We start from the raw sequence: 21,702 nt of genomic DNA, 5'->3' as shown, positions 1-21,702 counted from the left end.
ACCCTTGCATTAGCTCCTCGCCCCCAACATTGGAAATCTTAGCAAACTGTAAATAAATAGAAGTGCTTTACTCACTCAAATCAACATTTTTCAGGAGTCAAATATGTGTAGATTAATGTCCAAGACTTGCTTGACTTTGAAAGAAAATATGTTTTTAGATAAAAACCCTTTTGTTTAAGTAGGTGCTAATGCTGCTAAGATTACTAGCGCCCCCTAACTTCGGCCACCTCCCCTGCTTGTGACAGTCAAACGAGACCGTTGCTACCACATCCAGTGGTTTTGAGAGGTTTACAATGAGATTATGTTTGTCCTGTGTTGGTATCCGTACTCTACATGTAAGGATTACAATGGCGGTAGATTTTAGAGATGCAGAAAAAGGGGACACGTCACAGGGAGGGGGGATGGATAGACTGGAGTGATGAGGTCATGCCCCTTGCTGCTGTTGTATGCTTAGCTGAACCAATGTGTGCTTTTAGGTCCTTTACACCTTTATTTGCTACACAAAACATGGGAGTTTCTTTTTTTTAATTCATCCGAGAACCTACATTTACGTTTCCGCATAGCTGCTCGAGATGAGGGTAGGTACATGAGCTTTGCCTGACGTAAACAAGGACTACTGACGTGCAGACTGACCAATTAAATGTTTACAGAGAAGGTTATCGACCAATAACGGTAGCTCTACAGTCAGACCGTCCAATCAGAAGATTTTAGGCTACTTCACCACGCCCCCTTCTCACTCAAGCGAACCAATCGGAGTAGGGGAGGGCGGGACTAGTTTGTGAACGAAACTTCTCGAAATTCTATGTAAACTCTAGAAAAACAAAATCCCGGACATTTGTGAAATTCCGCCCGGACATGTTTTTAAGTCTGAAAAGGAAGACATGTCCAGGTAAAAGAGGACGTCTGGTCACCCTAGTTAAACTCTGTGAGAACCAACCAGTTCTAAAAGAACATTTCTTAGTGCAAGATCTCACAAAGTTAAGGTCTCACTGTCTACTCTCCACAAAACTGAGGAAAAATCAGGAAATCTGGAAAAATTTCGGAACCACTGCTGAATGAGCCTGACCTTCCAGCCCTCAGACGGCTCTGCAGGAGAATCTGTGATAAATACATTCCTGCTGTAAGCTCCAGTCCCACCACAAACCTAAAGAGGATGAAGCGGTTAAGGAACATGAAGAAGAGGAATATATTCAAACACACTGACCAGTCTGTGGCTCTTTAATCAGAAACATAGAGGGGTCTCTTCTGTGGTGGTGTTTTTGAAATCCTGTTGCTCCTGTTGTTTGAGATTTACGGTAATATTTCCCTTTTGAAGACGGCGGGTTAGGAGTCAGCGGTGCGTTGAAGTGAAGGAAGGTAAGAGACGGACAACAACAAGAGCAGATTCACACAAGACGAGTCGTTTTTAAACAAATTAAGAACGAAACCTAGGCTGAGAGTAACCGGGCTGATATCTAAAAATTACCTCAGTCCATATTTAGTCCGTGTCTTGGAAACAGTGAGCGATTTATTTTTAATTAATTCATTTTCAGCACAAATGAAATGTAGCTAATAACACACTACACCAGCATTTGTGTTATTAAATAGACTGCAGTAATTAGGTAGTGATATATAAGTTTGTTTAATGACTATGTGTTGAGACAAACGCACACAAACTCCATTTCCTGGTTTGTGTAATATTTCACAAACCTCTTTTGGTTTTTCTGCTCTTTCTTAATTTTTTGTTGAAATAATATTAATATTTTTAAAATAGCATTCAGAAGAATAATCTACCTTTGGAGTCATTTAAGAATATTTTTATAGCAGTGCTATTAAGGTCTTTACGTATTTGAACATTTTCACGTAGCCGCTGTCCAATTAAAAACATGCGTCTGCGAAAATAGAAACGTTACTTTAGAAGGAAAAATAATAAATAATAATAAAAAGAGAAGATTTAATTCAGAGTAATTTTGGAGCGTTTCTATTGGTCCATTCTTCATGAGGCGTTGCCCTTTTAATCAGTTCCACTGACCTCACAGGAGCACTTTGGAGTTCTACAATTACAGAGTCTGTTGCTCTGCATACTGTTCCCTCCCCCCACTTTCCCCCTGTTTCTCCAAAGCTCAGGACCCCCCCCCCCCCATTTAATGATAATTTGAGGAAAGCTGAAATCCATTTTTAAGAAGCACTATGTAAGATTTGAGGTTTTGGCTCCTGTGGCTGTCCCTAGTGTTAATACATTTTAACAGCACTTTTATAAAAATCAATGGAGAAGCATTGGATTCCTGCCCCCCTCCAAAGGTTACATAGTGCAGTTTCCACAGTGCTGAGCCTAAAATAGCAAAAACAGTGGCTCTGTTCTCTCTATTACAGGTCAGTGAAGCATCATAATGACTTTGAAGATGTCATTTAAAGGTAAAATATTACGTAGTGTTCCTTTAAGAAATGGTAAAGTCCACAGTAAATGTATTTATGCCACTTTTATTTATTTATTTATTTATTTATTTATTTACCAATCTGTCTTTAAAGATGTAGCCATGTGGGAGGGTCAGTGGTAGAACCAGACTGGGCCCATCTGGGCTGTACAACCCACTCCGAAGCTCTTAGAGAGTCACTGGGCTCCTCACATTTATCCGATATACACACACCATCTGGGTCCCACTAACAGCAAATTTACCTACTCTCCCCTCCTTCACTAAGTTGTGTTTTAAACTGAATATCAGGTTAAAGGTTAGTAGTCTACACTTAGTAATCTACAGCTATAAAAGCTTCCTTTTGGACTTGATTATGAAATTGGCCACTGACCCTTTACCTTGTCTTTACCCTTTTCTGCTTGGCAGCTGCAGTTATTCTTTAACACGTCTCTTACTTCTGCTGCTCTCAGAGAATCAGCAGCTCCTCCGATGGAACACATATCCCTCAGGTAAGAGCTCTGTGTGATATCTTGCTTTAAATAACTCTTCACAACTCTTCCATGGGCTGTTATTGGAAACCAGGTATGTGATAAACTGGTGGTGGTGTGTGTTGTGCTGGTACGAGTGGATCAGATATAGCAGTGCTGCTGGAGTTTTAAACTCTGTGTCCACTCACTGTCCGCTCTGTTAGACGCTCCTAAGAGAGTGGACTTGGAGAACAGTGGAGCTCATAATGTGGACAGTGAGAGGGGACAGTGGAGCTGTGAGAGGGGACAGTGGAGCTGAGAGAGGGGACTGTGAGGGGACAGTGGAGCTGAGAGAGGGGACAGTGGAGCTGTGAGAGGGGACAGTGAAAGGACAGTGGAGCTGTGAGAGGACGGTGGAGTTGTGAGAGGAGAGGGGACAGTGAGAGGACGGTGGAGTTGTGAGAGGACAGTGGAGCTGTGAGAGGGGACAGTGGAGCTGTGAGAGGGGACAGTGAGAGGACAGTGGAGCTGTGAGAGGACAGTGGAGCTGTGAGAGGGGACTGTGAGAGGACAGTGGAGCTGTGAGAGGACAGTGGAGTTGTGAGAAGGGACAGTGGAGCTGTGAGAGGGGACAGTGGAGCTGTGAGAGGGGACAGTGGAGCTGTGAGAGGACAGTGGAGCTGTGAGAGGGGACAGTGAGACAACAGTGGATTTGTCTGAGGGGACAGTGGAGCTGAAAGTGTTGACAGTGACTATAGAGTGTTCTTTATTTTTCAGGTCAGTTTTATTTGGGTTATTTTTACTAATCGTCCAAACCACCGGAGATGTGACCCGTCCCAACTTCGTCCTGATAATGGTGGACGACCTGGGGATCGGAGATGTCGGTTGCTATGGCAACGATACGATCAGGTGAAGAGCAGTACATTGTTCTGATGTGAAATATAGAGCAGCAGTTTCACTAACACACAGTGATCTGGATGTAGAGATTCTGGAATAAACAAGTTTAATACAGGGCCACTCTCATGAGGGGGACGCTCTGTGGAGATTAAACTGCTTTGATTCTTCATCTCATGTGGAAATGATCAATAATCCTAGAGGGTTAACAATTGGTGCTTTTCCACTGCATGGTTCCTGCTCTACTCGACTTTACTCATCTTCTGCTTCTCCATCAGATAAATCTGGTCCTGGACCCGGTTTCTTCTTTAGTCCCTGCTCTCTTGTGGTTCCAAGCGAGCTGAGTAGGGACTAAACTGTGACGTGTAAAGCTTGCAGAGCTATGATTGTTCAGAGAGAGTCGTCACTCTATGCCACACGATGCAGACGACCAGCACTAACTCTCCATATGTAAAATCTCCAGCTACAGCAGAGATCACATTTGTTTTTATCCAACGGCAGCTCATAAAATTACGCCGTGGTCTTTTGAAGAGGTTCAAGCGCTCCTTGGATCGGTGGCAGCCGAAAGAATCCAGCGAGACACTGCAACAAGGAAGGAACAAACTCTACTGATCTGTCTGAACTGATAATGGAACTGTTTTCAGTTCCAAACAACAACAACAACACACCAATATGTTTATCGTTTACGCCGCTGTTGTTGGTGTTTTCCGAAGGCTGCTGTTCCCGTTAGAGACAGGGTTTTGAGACGATACCGGATACATTTCGGGAAGGAGCTGTGGGAGTGGAAAACTGAGCAGGGACCAAACAAAGTGTAGAGACTAGTACAGAACACTAGAGTAGGTATCATACAGTGTAAAAGCACCACTAGCATATGATTTGTCTCCAGGACTCCAAATATTGACCGTCTGGCATTGGACGGGGTTAAACTGACCCAACACATCGCCGCTGCTCCTCTGTGTACCCCCAGCAGAGCAGCCTTCCTCACCGGACGCTACGCATTGCGCTCAGGTCAGACATGGGATTTTACTGCTTTAATGCTCTGTATCCTCTGAGTGGATGCTCAAAGCTAAGTGTCTACCAGAGGGGTGTAAAGATCTCTAACACTGGGCTGTGACGCAGTGAAATGGATGTCCAGCCAGTGACCTTTGGGACAAGTTGGCGTGGTGTACTTGACCCCACAAAGGTTAACGTGGCTGAATGCCATCAGATCCTGTAGTAGTAATGTTCCATTACTAGTGTAAAGTCGCAGTAGTAACAGTCTGCAGCCTGTAGTTACTCAGTGCAGGCACCTGGTGTTGATCTTAATGCTGATTTGTTTACGTGGTTGGTTTTTATCTGTTTTTGTTGGTTTGTGTTTCTAGGCTTCGGCAGCACAGGGAGCGTGCAGGTCCTCCTCTTCCTGGGTGGCTCTGGAGGACTTGCACCCAACGAGACAACGTTTGCTAAAGTGCTACAGAAACAAGGCTATGCTACAGGCCTCATCGGTGAGACCCCCTTCACTTTCCTTTACATATGTCACAAAAAGATCATGTCAAACAACAGCGATACAAACACGTCCTACACACACTTTCCCCTGAATTTCACTGATATAAGATCTAAATACATAAAGTATGTAATATTTATGCTTCTATGATTGTCCACTGACTCTAGACGCTGTAAACACTGTAAATCAGTAGTCACCCAAATAGCCTTTGTAAATATGTGCTAAGATATTTATACATTTCCTTCAAATTAAGTAAATAATGTTTGTAAATTTGTAAAATAACATTGTATTAGCTCCAGCTCAGGTTGGAACAGCATTATTTTCCACATCACAACCAGGTCTACCGTTTTTTTCCCACCATCTGTGGAGTGATAGTAAATTGCGCTAAGGAAAGCTATGACTCCAATTCATTCAGAACACTGTTCCCCTGTTCCCCCTTTGTGTTGTTGGGTTTACAGTTCAGTCTGAAACTGACTCATCTTCTCCACCTTCACTGTGTCCTGGACAAAGGAGTTTGGGGCATATGTTTACCAGTGTTTGTTAGCAATGTTAGCCTTGTAGCTACAATGCTAAAGAAGCAAAACGTGGACTCCAGTAGCAGGACGTGATGTGGAAGACAATGTAGTTCCATAGTTTAACAAGTTTACAGTGAATATGTGAATATTTTGGGATGTACTTGTAAAGTGGATTTGGGTGAATATTGACTTCCATTTGTTAGCAACATTAGCCTCTTAGCTGCACCTCTCAAAAAGGAAGATAAATGATGTATATTCAGCTCATGTCCTAGCTGATTAAGTGAAATTGGGGTCAGTGGAAAATGATGAAAACTTGATGTTTTGCCAATTATTCTTTTAATTTGCATATTCAAATGTTAGTATTTTGATTATTTAACCTGAAGACAAATGTCAACAATCCCTGATTAACCACAAAGCTAATGTGTTGTTCTCATGGAGAATAGCTGCTTAGACCAATCACTGCACACTTCTCGAGGTCTTTATCTCTGTATGTGCATTATTTATGGGCTAAAAGCTTATTTTTATACTCCTCTTTTCAGGGAAGTGGCATCTGGGAGTGAACTGCAAGAGCAGAAATGACCACTGCCACCACCCCAACAACCACGGCTTCGACTATTACTATGGGATTCCCTTCACTTACTTTAACGACTGCAAGCCTGGGGAGGGTAAGGACATTCTGGCCGAACAGCAGGCGGCGCTGTGGGATTTGTCTATGCTGCTGGGACTGGGCTTGGTGACACTGGTCCTGCTGAAGGTCTCTGGACTCCTGGAGGTCAGTGGGAAGCTGCTGGTGTTTTTAACGCTCCTCTGTTTGCTTGGCTTCACCGTCTGGTTCGTCCCTCTCGAGCTTGTTCGAGTCTGGAACTGCATCGTTATGAGGAACGAGGAGGTGGTGGAGCAGCCGATGGAGCCGGACGCTCTGCCCGAGAAGCTTGTGAGCGAGGCTGAGCAGTTTATAGAGAGGTGAGTTTGAAGGGTAATGTTCTTAATGTCCTTAAGAAGACCAGCACGTCCAGATTTACCAGGCTTGAGCCATGACCCCTGCATGTGGTGATATTTCAACATGTGGCTGGACAGTAATTCAATAGCAGTCACTGACTGACATTCATTACAGGGCTGCCACCAGCTAAAGCTAAATAATATTAACATAAACAACGCCAAGAAACTTATTTTTGAAGGTGATGTCATGGTTCTTTATTTGTTGTTAGTTGTTCTTTGTCTTTTATATTGTTCAAATTGATATCAGAATTATATAATTTTGACAGAAATTAAAAAAATATATTGTGATTATAAATTTTGGCCACATCGTCCAGCCCTACTTCAACTTTAAGACTATTCATATTTCAGCCCTAATTTTAGTGTTGGACTGTCATGATTCCTCCACAGAAAGTGAGGACAGTAAACAGTGAGGGACAGGGGACAGTGGAGGTGAATGGAACCAGGCGTCCTCCTCTAAAAGCCCCTCACAGAAAGTGAGGACAGTAAACAGTGGGGGACAGGGGACAGTGGAGGTGAATGGAACCACACGTCTTCCTCTAAAAGCCCCTCACAGAAAGTGAGGACAGTAAACAGTGAGGGACAGGGGACAGTGGAGGTGAATGGAACCACACGTCTTCCTCTAAAAGCCCCTCACAGAAAGTGAGGACAGTAAACAGTGAGGGACAGGGGACAGTGGAGGTGAATGGAACCACACGTCTTCCTCTAAAAGCCCCTCACAGAAAGTGAGGACAGTAAACAGTGAGGGACAGGGGACAGTGGAGGTGAATGGAACCAGACGTCCTCCTCTAAAAGCCCCTCACAGAAAGTGAGGACAGTAAACAGTGGGGGACAGGGGACAGTGGAGGTGAATGGAACCACACGTCTTCCTCTAAAAGCCCCTCACAGAAAGTGAGGACAGTAAACAGTGAGGGACAGTGGACAGTGGAGGTGAATGGAACCACACGTCTTCCTCTAAAAGCCCCTCACAGAAAGTGAGGACAGTAAACAGTGAGGGACAGGGGACAGTGGAGGTGAATGGAACCACACATCTTCCTCTAAAAGCCCCTCACAGAAAGTGAGGACAGTAAACAGTGAGGGACAGGGGACAGTGGAGGTGAATGGAACCAGACGTCCTCCTCTAAAAGCCCCTCACAGAAAGTGAGGACAGTAAACAGTGAGGGACAGAGGACAGTGGAGGTGAATGGAACCACACGTCTTCCTCTAAAAGCCCCTCACAGAAAGTGAGGACAGTAAACAGTGAGGGACAGGGGACAGTGGAGGTGAATGGAACCAGACGTCCTCCTCTAAAAGCCCCTCACAGAAAGTGAGGACAGTAAACAGTGAGGGACAGGGGACAGTGGAGGTGAATGGAACCACACGTCTTCCTCTAAAAGCCCCTCACAGAAAGTGAGGACAGTAAACAGTGGGGGACAGGGGACAGTGGAGGTGAATGGAACCAGACGTCCTCCTCTAAAAGCCCCTCACAGAAAGTGAGGACAGTAAACAGTGAGGGACAGTGGACAGTGGAGGTGAATGGAACCACACGTCTTCCTCTAAAAGCCCCTCACAGAAAGTGAGGACAGTAAACAGTGAGGGACAGTGGACAGTGGAGGTGAATGGAACCACACGTCTTCCTCTAAAAGCCCCTCACAGAAAGTGAGGACAGTAAACAGTGAGGGACAGGGGACAGTGGAGGTGAATGGAACCACACGTCTTCCTCTAAAAGCCCCTCACAGAAAGTGAGGAGACAGTAAATGGTGGGGGACACACGGTTGATGTCTGACTGTAGTTTGAAGAAGGTTTTTGGTGTTTAAACTCAGTCCTGGTGGAGAGGGACACACTGGATGCTGTGAGGGACACACAATGTCCTCCAACATCATCATCATCACTCCACAGAGACTCTGTAGATGGTGGAGGTGCTGCTGGAGGAGGAGATGGAATAAAATGCTGGGTGTGTGTTGGAGAAGTGGAGACGCCTGGTTCCATTCACTACCACTGCACACCAGACACGTCTCCACTGTTGTTTTTTAATTGGTGATGGCAAAATCCTCCAGGGCTTCTCACTGGTTGAGTCACGAGGAGAAAGCAGAAAGACAAAAGCTTGCTTTCCACTGTCTTGCTGATCAGATCCGGGTCCAATCAAACACGTTCCTCCATACTTAAGTCACACCTGCTGTCTTCAGCACCGAGACAAGTCGGGACAAATAAACACACACAGCACGACAAATTAAACGCTTCTCATCCCACTCATGTTCTCACACACCCAGCGAGAACCTCAAAAAGTGCCCCGAGGAGCCCAGCAGCTTTGATCTGCCTATTAAACAACAGCCATAACAATAAAAATAATAAAGATGATGATGATGATGGTTATGACGCCTAATTTGATTTATCACCTCAGGAACCAGAACAGGCCTTTTCTGCTGTTCCTGTCGCTGGCTCACGTCCATGCACCTCTGTTTGTTTCCAAGGACTTTGTGGGGAAGAGCAAACACGGCCTTTACGGAGATAATGTGGAGGAGATGGACGCAGCGGTCGGTGAGAAAACACACATACAGTGCCTTGACTTGAAATCTCTATTGTTCTCTTTCTGCACAGTCTCCTTATCCTTAAATTATAAAATAACACAAGCTCTGGTTCCGGTCTTTTCTGGGTTTTAAGCGCCCCCATGTGGGGAAAACATGAATTAGTGTCAAAATTGAATACAATCCACCTCCAAATGTAATCAGTGCACATCTGTGTTGCCGCACAGACACACATTCCCAAGAGTCGAATTCAGAGCTGGAGCGAGTGCAGACAGTAAAAGCCGTGCTGTTTGAAACCAAATCTAATTCTAAGTTTGGAACTAATTCCTCTCCGTAGCAGCAGTTAGGTCTTAATAAAACATACTGAATTAATCTTGTATGCACCCCCCCCCCCACCCCTTCCCAGGCCGAATGGTTCAGCTCATCGAGAGACTGGACCTCGCAGACCACACTCTGATGTATTTCACTTCAGATCACGGCGGCCACCTCGAGGATTCAGACGAGCGAGGGCAGAGAGGAGGCTGGAACGGAATTTATCGAGGTGATGTCCGAATGTTTTAAGCTCTGGACAGTTCTGTTAGCGACCGCTGCCAGATCAGGGCCATCTCAAAGCCTTAAAATCACTTTAATTTAATGTCAGTATTTTTTTTCCCCATTATTTCTGCATTGTTGCTGTAGCGTAAGTTAATGATATAAAGGTGTGGAGATTCACATTTTAACAGTGGCCGTGTAAAAACAGACAGTGACCATGTGTTGTTTTCCTTTGTTAAAAATTGACAATGCTTGAACATGGTCAGTTTCCTCTTCTCTTTCTCTTCAGTTCACTGAGTACAGAGGAGTCCTTTATATGTTACTAGTTCAATTTATGGCCAGAAACTGTTGCTCTGTTGTAACAAGCTTGACATTGTAACAATAAAGGAACTGTTTTTGGTGCCGTATAGAACCCTTCTCTAAAATATTGCAGGCAGAAAAAACTGCAGTTCTCAGATGAGAAGTTCTTTACCTGGACTTTGCCTCTCAGTACGTTTCTGTTAATCAATGTAGTGGAATAATCCTGGACAGGATTTGCCCTTGTTTGTGCAGGTGGGAAGGCCATGGGGGGCTGGGAGGGAGGCATCCGTGTTCCCGGATTATTCCACTGGACGGGACGTCTTCCTGCTGGACGAGTGGTGAACGAGCCGACGAGTTTGATGGACATTTTCCCCACGGTGGTGAAACTCGCTGGAGGAGAACTACCTCAGGACAGGTATCGTCATCTTCTTCCTATTATTATTATTATATCCAATTAATATTAATGTACAGCATATAAAAAATATAACAAAGTCAGGACAGCAAAATCGGATTAAAACAAAATGGTTTAAATAAGAAAATAATAGAAAGAATAAAATAATAAAAAAACATAACATCCAGAAAAAGGTGCCACAGTGAGGCAGCTGGTAGTGTCTTTGTCACAGCTCCAGGGTCCTGAGTGACTGTCTGTGAGGAGTGTGGTGTGTTCTCCCTGTGTCCGCGTGGGTTTCCTCCGGGTGACTGTCTGTGAGGAGTGTGGTGTGTTCTCCCTGTGTCTGCGTGGGTTTCCTCCAGGTGACTGTCTGTGAGGAGTGTGGTGTGTTCTCTCTGTGTCCGCGTGGGTTTCCTCCGGGTGACTGTGAGGAGTGTGGTGTGTTCTCCCTGTGTCCGCGTGGGTTTCCTCCAGGTGACTGTCTGTGAGGAGTGTGTTGTGTTCTCCCTGTGTCTGCGTGGGTTTCCTCCAGGTGACTGTCTGTGAGGAGTGTGGTGTGTTCTCTCTGTGTCCGCGTGGGTTTCCTCCGGGTGCTCCGGTTTCTTCCCACAGTCCAAAAACCCACATTGGTAGGTGGATTGGTGACTCAAAAGTGTCCGTGTGTGTGTCTGTGTTGCCCTGTAAAGGACTGGCGCCCCCTCCAGGGTGTATTCCAGCCTTGCGCCCAATGATTCCAGGTAGGCTCTGGACCCACCGTGACCCTGAACTGGAGAAGTGGTTACAGATAATGAATGAATGAATAGATCATAATATAACCACCATGAGCAGGGAAAAACTATGTAAAAATTGACTTCTGTAAAGTCATTGTTGCTGTCCAATGAAAAACACGTGTCTCCATTTTTGTGGATTTTTTGTTTACTTCAAAACAGTATCTGTCCTTCAGTGTTCGTTTGCAGTAAAAGCCTGTTTTGAATGTATCATTGTTATGATAACACCACCCGTTTCCCTTCATAGTTTAGGTTAACAGTGTTTCTCCACGGTCAGTATCCATGGCTGAGCAAGAATTCTAACACCAACAGCTCTTTGGGCACGTTTGTGGTGTTTGTGTGTGTTTCCTTGTCCTGCTAATGTTGTAGTGGACTGTGTTTGCAGGCTGCTGGACGGTCATGACCTGATGCCGTTGTTGGAAGGCAGAACTGAGCGTTCGGAGCATGAGTTCATGTTTCATTACTGCGGCATTTACCTCAACGCTGTCCGCTGGCGTCCTCCCAACAGTGAGTATCTCGGAGTCAGGAACAGTGGGGGTCAGCCCCAGGTGATGCCATAGCCCTCTGTAACCAGGGGTCCATGAGAGCGTAACTGGCCTCTCTGTCTGGGTGGATTGGATGGCCCTCCGTTTCCCGATCCCTCAGCACACTGCAAAACAAAGCCTACATATCGTCACTGTCTAGAGAAAAGAATCTACCTCCAAAAGTCTATTGGACCATTCATCATGACACTTTCACACAGTGTGAAGCGTTCAAATTATGTAGTAGCCTACACATACACAGCTTTGGAGATGCATGTTTTCCCTTGGATATGTCAGCTGACATAGCGCTATTGTGCAGTTAGCATTCTCCTCTAATGCCGGGATCAGACTACACAATATTTTTATCTTTCACGATGTTCACAATGTCAGATTAGAGCTATAAACCCATGGGAGACTGGTGACACTACGTGTTTGACACAGACCACTCTTCATTCACGTCAGTGTGAGTTCAGATGTCGTCCTATCACAACTACTGTAGAAGAAGATAAACCAAAGTGGACCCGTTCTTTGGTGTTTTGGAGAGAACAGTGCGGACTGTCTCCTGCAAAGAGAACCTGAGGAAGTGTGTTACACGTCCAGAGTGTTTCCTCAGTTTGGTTGTTCCACTGACAGCTGCAGCAGAGCCTCCCTCTTTCTCTTCTCCGTGTTTACAGATGTGCGCCGGGCAGTGCTCTGTCCTCCTATTGGTCATCGTCAGGAACATGTCGTAGGGAAATGTCAGACTGGGCCAAAAGATCCAAACAATTCTAACGCGCTCGACTTTTCCTTTGGGAGTTGTGGGGCGTCACGCATCACTGTCCTTTGATTACGTCGCACTTCACGACTGCTCCTCGTCCCCGGCGTTAAAGGTTCCAACACTGGAAATTTGTTGGATACGACAAAATCTGGTCAAAACTGGGCTAAATTTGTGTCGTCTGATCCCAGCATAGACGTGTTGATTACCAATGTTTTGTTTATTAGAAGTGCAACTGGATGGTGGGGTGTTACCAAGGAGAAAACCGCTAGTGGGTGTAATCAGACATGGCTAAAAATTGGTTAAAGGCTAAGCACCACTTAATGGACCTCCATGAATATTTCACATTGTTGTAGTTACTGACAGATATAAGTATGAATTAAAATGAAAATAGCTTAATGCTTAATTTGCTTTAAAACTGACACTTTTATTAAATTGACGAAAAAACCCGAGCTCGCTACGGAAATTCTTGAACGCAACCGTGACGTCACTGGTGGACAACAGCTGAACAACGCCGCGGTAAAACACCGTTATGACTGACTGTTATGACAGTATCTAGCTAAATAACCAACATTATTCATGACAATAGCCTAGCAATAAGCTAAACTCAAATGTAGAGGTACCGTTATTCTTGTAAATGTGATCGAAGTCGAACTCGAATTCATCCGACACTATAAACCTCCGTAATGCAGCTACGTAGCCGAGTATAATCTGAGACACCGAGTTTAGCGAGTCAAGCTAACGTTAACTAACACCAACTAAAACAGGCGAAGTGAGTGTCCTTACCCTGTTTACCTCCATGTTACAGAGGCTCTTGAACACCTTTCGTTGGTGTCCTTACATGCCCATATTGTTGGAAAAGCGCCAGTGAAATGAGCTACAGATAACGGAGTGAGCGGATGGTCCTTTCCAAAGTGCCCGTTTAAAGTTGAGAAATTTAGTCCATTTTCTGGATATTTTGGGATCTTTGGGCCATTTGTTCACAGATGTCCCACTGTACATTGAATGATTGCAGCCAAAAACAACACACCTTTTCATCATTTTGCATTAAATTAAGTGCAGCTTCTAGAGTTGTTGTCCACCATCTACGTCACAGGCAAGACGCCTCTTAGAGTTTCCCAACACCGTTGGGGGGGGGAGGGGGACCAACGGTCTTTTAAACTTTATTCCTTGAATTAGTAAGAAATAACATGTTTTCTGACTATCAATAAACACAAGTTAGGAACTCAAATTCCACTGTATTTATTTGTTTGACACTTACATAGAGCTGGTGCTTAGCCTTTAAGGCATCAATTTTGAAATGTTGCTGCTGCCGTCCACAAGGGGGCACTGTGCCCATGTGTCCAGTCAGAGTTGGCAAATACTGTACAAGTCCTACAAATATTCTAAAGTGAGACTGACACAATTACACACACTGTTTGCATAATCAGAGTGATTGACAGAGAGAGTGGAGCAGGTGCACATGAGTGTATCCTCATGATACACCAATGCCATGAGTCCCCTGGAGTGGAATAAACCCCCCAGCACTGGGCTGTGGATCAGGGGATCTGCGTTCTCTGGAGTGATGGAGGTCCATCCCATACCTTTCCCCCATCTGTACCTGACCTCCCTGGTGTTCATGTGAATGTTGTATGCCATCAAATCCTCACAGGAATGCCCAGCCCTTATTTCTCATGTCCTCCTCCTCCTTCTCAGGTCAGTCTGTGTTTAAGGTGCATTACTTCACTCCCAACTTCTCCCCCCCCGGAGCTGTGGGCTGTTACGACACAAAGATGTGTATGTGTCACGGTGAGTTTGTGACCCACCACGACCCCCCACTGGTGTTCGATCTGTCCCGGGACGCTGGGGAGAGCGCCCCCCTCAGCCCTGCGATAGACCAGCGTTACGCTGAGGTTCTGAGGAGGGTCCAGGAGGCGGTGGAGGAGCACCGTAGGACCCTCAGCCCTGTCGAGGGACAGCTCTCCTGGAGGAACATCCTCTGGAAGCCCTGGCTTCAGCCCTGCTGCGGAACGTTCCCCTTCTGCTCCTGCTCTGAAAATACACTCACAGAGAGAGCGGGAGAGGGAGGAAAAAGAGGCCTGTTCCATGAAGTTCAATAAAGGAATTGGTGCTTTTCCACTGCATGGCACCGACTCTCCTGGACGCTTCTCTCTGTTTGGTCCCTGGCCGGTTTTCTACTCCCAGAGCTCCCCTCTGTCTCTGCAAGGAGCACATACTCAAAACCATGGTCATTGTCTGTTTATCTTTAATGATACTTATATTTTATACAGAAATCCATTCAAAACATATATTTTATTATTATTAATATTACATGAATTTACATAAGAAATAATAATAATCCAGGGACAGAAAGCAATAAATACTTGAAACATGGTTCATATAAAAAAATAATTATATATTTTAAAAAAAATGATATAATAAAATATCACTTTGCCTTGAAAGCCAGAATATTCATAAAACACACAATGTATGAGCTCAAATGTACTATAAACTTCATCACATCGCTGTAAAACAACGTAAATATGAGGGACTAAATGAACCATGTACTCCACTCATCTCTGAATGTAAAGCTATTGATTATTGATTGGTTTGATGTGTTTAATGGGGCAGAGAGCAGGACACTGTCTCGTTCTAATAAAGAAAACCCCAGTCCAGGTGCTGAAGAACTTATTGTTCTGGTGCTGTTTATATCTGAGGAACAAATAAAGTGAAAATCTCAAACGCAGTCAAAGTGTCTGTGATGATATTGACTTCTGAAAGCATCCTTGTGTTTGTGAAAGGTGTCTAATAAGTTGAACTTATTATTATTATTATTTAAAGAGCTATATTTGAAGGCCCTCTGATTACAAGTTAAACGTTCCACCAGCAGAGGGCGCCACAAACTAGTCACAAACAACGAACACCCTCAGCCAGGATCAGTTTGATGTCTCCAAAAATGTCTGACCTTGGCTTTAAAGAGGTCACGCCCAACCTTACACTGACAAGAACCCGGTTCTAGCTCACAGATCTTCCTCAGGACCGTTGTTACGTGGTTCAGATGTTTTAGATTAGAGCCGGAGCTAAACTCTGCAAGAGTTTGGTTGGAAATAGTTGCGCTGCACACATTTAATCGATCCCACGTTTGTGTGTCAGTGTCCGGGTTTCTGCTGTGAAACTGCAGGAGCTGCTCTGTTTTCTGTTCTGGACTCCAGCCACGGGGCATGGTGAGCTTGGGCTCGGATGCCCACGAAGATGTAGATATAGCTGGAAATACATGTTAATGCATGATGTGAGCTGGGCCAGTGACAGAGGGAGGTGAAAGGGCAGTCAATATTGTTAATATATCAATAGCAAGGCAGATGTATTTATAGAGCTCCTTTCATACGCAGTGGCAACTAATAAATCAATAACATTACAGTCACACTAAGGCCCTGTCCACGTGTATCCAGAAAATGGAGGGGTGAAGCAGGTAGTGTCGCAGTCACACAGCTCCAGGGACCTGCAGGTTGTGGGTTTGAGTCCCACTCCGGGTGACTGTCTGTGAGGAGTGTGGTGTGTTCTCCCTGTGTCTGAGTGGGTTTCCTCCGGGTGACTGTCTGTGAGGAGTGTGGTGTGTTCTCCCTGTGTCTGCGTGGGCTTCCTCTGGGTGACAGTCTGTGAGGAGTGTGGTATGTTCGTCTGTGTCTGCGTAGGTTTCCTCCGGGTGACTGTCTGTGAGGAGTGTGGTGTGTTCACTCTGTGTCTGTGTGGGTTTCCTCCAGGTGACTGTCTGTGAGGAGTGTGGTGTGATCTCCCTGTGTCTGCGTGGGTTTCCTCCGGGTGACAGTCTGTGAGGAGTGTGGTATGTTCGCTCTGTGTCTGTGTAGGTTTCCTCCGGGTGACTGTCTTTGAGGAGTGTGGTGTGTTCCCCCTGTGTCTGCGTAGGTTTCCTCCGGGTGACTGTCTTTGAGGAGTGTGGTGTGTTCCCCCTGTGTCTGCGTAGGTTTCCTCCGGGTGACTGTCTTTGAGGAGTGTGGTGTGTTCGCTCTGTGTCTGCGTGGGCTTCCTCCGGGTGACTGTCTGTGAGGAGTGTGGTGTGTTCTCCCTGTGTCTGCGTGGGTTTCCTCCAGGTGACTGTCTGTAAGGAGTGTGGTGTGTTCTCCCTTTGTCCATGTGGGTTTCCTCCCACAGTCCAAAAACACACATTGGTAGATGGATTGGCGACTCAAAAGTGTCCGTAGGTGTTAGTGCGTGAGAGAGTGTGTGTGTTGCCCTGTGAAGGACTGGCGCCCCCTCCAGGGTGTATTCCCGCCTTGCTCTGGACCCACCACGATCCTGAACTGGATAAGGGTTACAGATAATGAATGAAAATGGAGGTTTCGGAACACTCTCAAAGTGGAGAATTTTTGAAAAGTGTTTAACGTCAAAATTGAGCTTTTTAAAAATGTGTTTCTGTTCACATTAACAGTGTGTTAAGAATCTGATGCTGTTCTGTCTCGGGAACGTGTGTGTGTGTGTGAGACAGAAAAACTAAAGTGTTATCAAAGTCTGTTGCAGGTCTTTAATGTTCTGTTGAAGGAGAGATAGTGGACACAGAGAGAGAAGGACAGAGCTGATGGCAATAAAGAGAGAATAGAAAAGTAAACAGAAAAGAAAGAGACACGACAGCATTTCATGTGTGGACACTTCATGTGTTATTTCTTTGAAAACAGATAAAAATCTTGTTACAATTATCCGGACACGTGTGGATGGGGCCTAATTATCTGTTCTAAACATGGACAGCTGCAGGCGAGCGAGGGGAGCATACCGTGAGGCCAGAAAGTCCAGGGCTGTGTAGGCCCCACTGTTCCTCCTGCTCCTCCAGTGCCGGACCTCACTTATACACCCTCAGTTTTTATACGATGGCTTTAGGCCATTCCTTTATTTGACTCCCACTCCCCACACTTTGAACGTGTGGGAAGTAAAGGTGGGATATTAAACCCATTTATCTTTTTAGGGCAGAAACAGATGTGCAGCAATAACCTCATTCTCCACCACAGGGAGCGTCTCGTATTAAAGACACTCCGACTCAATTAATGCATCGCAGCCAGACCTCGCAAATTATCGCCTCAGAAACAGGGTCACCTTAAACAAGACAGATCTGCCAGGACCACCACAGAGCAGGTGTGATTTGGGCGGTGGGTAGTTCCCAGCACTGCAGTGATACTGACATAGTGATACGAGTGGATCTGACACAGCAGTGTCTACTGGAGTTTTAAACCCTGTGTCTCTGTTAGACACTCCTACCTCGTTGGTCCACCTTGATGTAAAGAGAAAGAAGCTCTTGGTATGATTCTCTGGGCTTCCCAGGAAAAAGCAATTGATGCCAGAGTGATTGAACTCATTTAGCAAATCACAGAGGCTTCTCTCAGAACATCTGTGACCGCAAAGTGTTGAGTGGAGTTTGTGAGAAGATTAGGACATGAATTGCAGTGTAATACAGGGTAATAGATCCCATCTTGAAATGTTTTATTCACTTCAGAGTTTGATCGCTCTGGGAGTGATTACTTTTCCTGTGAGTTGCAGGTTTGTGCAGTTTTTTCATAGGGGAGTATTTATGTTTTTGAATACTGTAGAATCTGAAAACTGTCAACGTAAAATAACATTACAAACTGTCTTCAAAAACAAAACATTGTTAAAATACAAACTGATGAAATACAGCCTGAAAAAAACAACAGGTTTATGAAGTTTATTAAACAAGACGTAAATATAATTCTAAACCCACGAGGTTCAGAGTCAGACTCTTGTGTCGGCCGTTAATCTCTGTGAAATACGGCGGAGGAATTCCTGCTGCTCTGACCTCGTGTCAGGTGGCTTAAATCCGACCTTGAAGCCAAAGCCGTACATCACCAGAACAAGAGCTCGTCGGGAAGGAGTCCAGGCGGGGGTCCCTGGCTCTGTGTCTCCAGAACGAGAAAAGAAAGCGAAGCATTGTCTCTCTCTCCTTTTGTTTCGTTTTAGACTGTGGGACATGTCTCAATTATTCTTTTTCCACAGTTTTTCCTCTGATCTTGCCTCGGTAATAAGTAAAATCATCTTAATCCCACAGAGTATCTCTAATATCCCTCATTCTCACATTGTTTTAAGGATAATATAAGATTATTCACCTGTTTCTGGATGGTTTTTAGTCATTTTGAGAGATTTTTGCTTGATTAATTACTTAACATGATGTGCCATTGGAATCAGACACATTCTCACTGTAGAAAATCACTCAAAACAAGCCATAAATTGTATAGGGACAGGTGAATAGTCTTATAATACTCCTGTAACAATGAGATATGGCCTATTTTTCAGTGTATGTCTCTATCAGCTTTGTGCCTCTGTGGATGAGTCCGCTGAACCCCTCCATTTCTGGGGTGAACGGAGCCCTGCTGGTTTTATGGGTGTCTGGCTGCTGAGGAGTGGGGGTCTTGATTGTTTAGAGCTGATTTAGTGCTGAGCTTTGGCCTGCTGTCTATGTAAGGAATCTGAGAAATAGCAGCAGAGGTCCGGAGATCAGTTCGTGGGTCCATTAAAATGAACAGAAACACAAGTAAAGTCGAGTTCCTGACCTCTTCACCTGATTCAGAGCCTGTTTACAGCTCAAAGCCAGTTTTTCTTCTCGTCCCAAGCCCTGAAACCACGTACATTTCCCCACTGTGGGAATATTAAAGTATTATCTCATCCAACTCTTCCGTGCTAATGATTAATGCAGGGCTCCCCAACTTTTTACGACATCAGTCTGGATGACACCCCCTGGTATGTGGTGTGGTGGGGTGCAGTCCTGGTAAACGCTACAGTATGTTAAGGCCTCCTCACACCACAGCACAACTGATATTAAAGGTACACCAGGTGAGATTTGGTGATTTTGCTCTAGGCTTCCCCTACTGTTAGAGTGTATTTCACTTCCAACCCTCCTCCCAAAGTTACATACGGTTTTTTTCCACTGCATGGTACTGACTCTGCTGGTCTCTACTGGACTCTAGTGGGCTCTTCTGGTCTCTACTGGAGTCAGCTGGACTCAACCAGGTCTCAAAGCCCTGTCTCCGGCTTTGGCTTTGGAAACCACAACAACAGCAGCGGTAACGTTAAGTGCTATTTACTCATCGTGTGTTGGCGTGTTGTTATTGTTTGGGACTGAACACAGTTCTGTCATCAGTTCCAACAGCTCCGTAACTGAACCCCAGTTTCTGGTTTGATGGAGGTCCGTCCGGCTGAAGAGGGGGTCAGTGTTGAGTGTTGTCCTGATGCCTCTGTAAGGGACCTGTGGGTTTTTGTCTCCACTGAAACTAATAGATACACATTTGATTTGTTGTTTTCACAGAGTTAGCTCTAACTCATTAACCAGCGCTGCTTTTTCATCTCGAGCGCTTTATTCAGATACACTTTTGGCGGCGAAATGTTGTTTTGTGTTTTGTGTGACAGATAGAACTGAGCTTAATTGTTTCCATAAGCTTTCACACGAGTGAATGCAAAGCTGTGGTGTAGTCCTCAAAGCTGAGAAGATTCTCTACATGACGCACTTTGGAGCAGCCGCACTTGAGCCTAAGGTCACCACGCTCAATGCTAAATGTTTGCCAGAGGGGTATAATGACCCCCAGCACTGTGCTATGGAGCAGTGAGTCTTTTCTCTGAGTGATGGAGCACCATCCATTTCCTGAGAATACCATCAAATCAAGATGAAAATGTATATCTGTGAGAAGGTCCTAGATTCTGAGGCTTTATTTATCTGTCTCCTCACTTTCTCACACAACGGTTTAGTTCTGATCCTGGGTGCTTAGCCTAGATCTCTGCGTTTGATCCCAAACATATGTTCATGTGATCTTCACCTCTGTAATTCCTCTTAATATCTCTGTAAAATCTAAATTCTATCTCTGTACTTCCAGCTTAATAGCTGTGTAGTTCCTCCTTAATTTCTCTAGATCCTCTTTAGTGTCACTTTAGTGTCTCCTTAATATCTCTGTAATGTCTCAGTGATATTTCTGCACTGTTGCCTTAATATCTCTGTAGTGTCTCCTTAATATCTTGGTCCTGTCTCCGTAATATCTCTGTTATGTCTCCTTAATATCTCTGCAGTGTCTCCTTAACATCTCTGCAGTGTCTCCTTAATGCCTTTGTAGTGTGTCATTAATATCTCTGTAACATCTCAATATCTTTGTCATGTCTCCTAATAATCTCTGTAGGGTCTCCTAATTTCTCCTGTCCTGTCTCCATAATATCTTTGTAATGACTCATTAATATCTTTGTCATGTCTCCTTAATATCTCCATAATGTCTCCATAATATCTTTGTCATGTCTCCTTAATATCTCTCCAGTGGTTCTGCCATTTCTCACCAGCACTCACAACCCTCTCAGTTCTGATGCTGGACACAATCTCTTCATTTTCATCTGGACACAAGCGTCTCATGTCTCCTGTTTCTGGGAGGGGTTTCAGGAACATCTCCTGAGATGTAAATGAGACACTTCTCACATTTTGAACTGAACTGCAGAAGTCCTGTGGTCCATGTGCGGGAAGTGTGTTCTGGCTTTTGGCGGCAGTGAGCTTTGGAGAAAATCCTGCTGAGATGGAGGGGATTTTGAGGCTCGGACCCCCCTCGGACAGAGAACCATCTGGTGGAAATTATCAAGACTGTGGTGAGAGAAGCTGTTTGTGTTGGGCATGGCTCACACTGAGAAGTGGGTCGAGATAGAGCCCTGAGCTGAGAAGGGAGGAGAAACTGAAAGGAGACTTGACCACAGGGCTCATGTTACATGACAATGGAGTGTGTAGTGTTATGTACATAAACACCAATGTGCTCCTTTTTCTTATTATAATTATTTGTTATGCCACAAAACCAACACAAGCGAGCCTAGGCCAGATAGGAGCCCACACAACTGCTCCCTGGGCATGTGTGTGTGTGTGTGTGTGTGTGTGTGTGTGTGCGGTGAATGCTAACATGTTAGTTGAAGTTATAAAGAGTGTTGCAGCCTGGATTAACATACATTCGAAAATGAGGGTTGTGACATTTCCTTAAAGCAACATTAGGATTCTGTATTTCTGCTCTTGTAGGGTGTCATTCACTGTTACAGCACTGTCCTGAAATCACGGGGGAGGGGTGTTTTGCTACCCTGCTTCAAAAGTTACATAGTGCTGTTTCTGGAGTGCTGAGCTCGGTGTAGTAACAACAGAGGCCTTATTCTTCTTATCACAGCTCAGTGGAGCATCACAAT

At 44.9% G+C, this 21,702-nt stretch overlaps 1 protein-coding gene across 4 annotated transcripts; it reads left to right on the top strand.

The window, feature by feature from the left end:
* The first annotated feature begins 1,311 nt into the window (after window positions 1–1,311).
* On the top strand, window positions 1,312–15,233 carry arsh (arylsulfatase H). 4 transcript variants are annotated; one of them, XM_066686181.1, is made up of 13 exons: window positions 1,312–1,356; window positions 2,353–2,394; window positions 2,509–2,709; window positions 2,820–2,902; window positions 3,638–3,769; window positions 4,641–4,762; window positions 5,116–5,238; window positions 6,292–6,715; window positions 9,129–9,265; window positions 9,659–9,793; window positions 10,336–10,498; window positions 11,627–11,748; window positions 14,212–15,233. In XM_066686181.1, the coding sequence occupies exons 4-13, from the start codon at window positions 2,883–2,885 to the stop codon at window positions 14,613–14,615; spliced, it is 1,782 nt and encodes a 593-aa protein (XP_066542278.1). In that variant the 5' UTR covers window positions 1,312–1,356; window positions 2,353–2,394; window positions 2,509–2,709; window positions 2,820–2,882; the 3' UTR covers window positions 14,616–15,233. The 4 variants fall into 4 exon arrangements, with proteins under 4 accessions (XP_066542278.1, XP_066542281.1, XP_066542279.1 ...); XM_066686182.1 differs by lacking the exon at window positions 1,312–1,356 and adding an exon at window positions 1,478–1,498; XM_066686184.1 differs by lacking the exons at window positions 2,353–2,394; window positions 2,509–2,709 and having other exon boundaries at window positions 1,329–1,356.
* The last annotated feature ends 6,469 nt before the right edge of the window (window positions 15,234–21,702 follow it).

The sequence above is a fragment of the Hoplias malabaricus genome, chromosome 12 (assembly GCF_029633855.1).
Source record: "Hoplias malabaricus isolate fHopMal1 chromosome 12, fHopMal1.hap1, whole genome shotgun sequence".
Lineage (NCBI taxonomy): Eukaryota > Metazoa > Chordata > Actinopteri > Characiformes > Erythrinidae > Hoplias > Hoplias malabaricus.
Note: the sequence above shows the minus strand (reverse complement) of the source record. Positions and strands in the feature narration are given on the sequence as shown.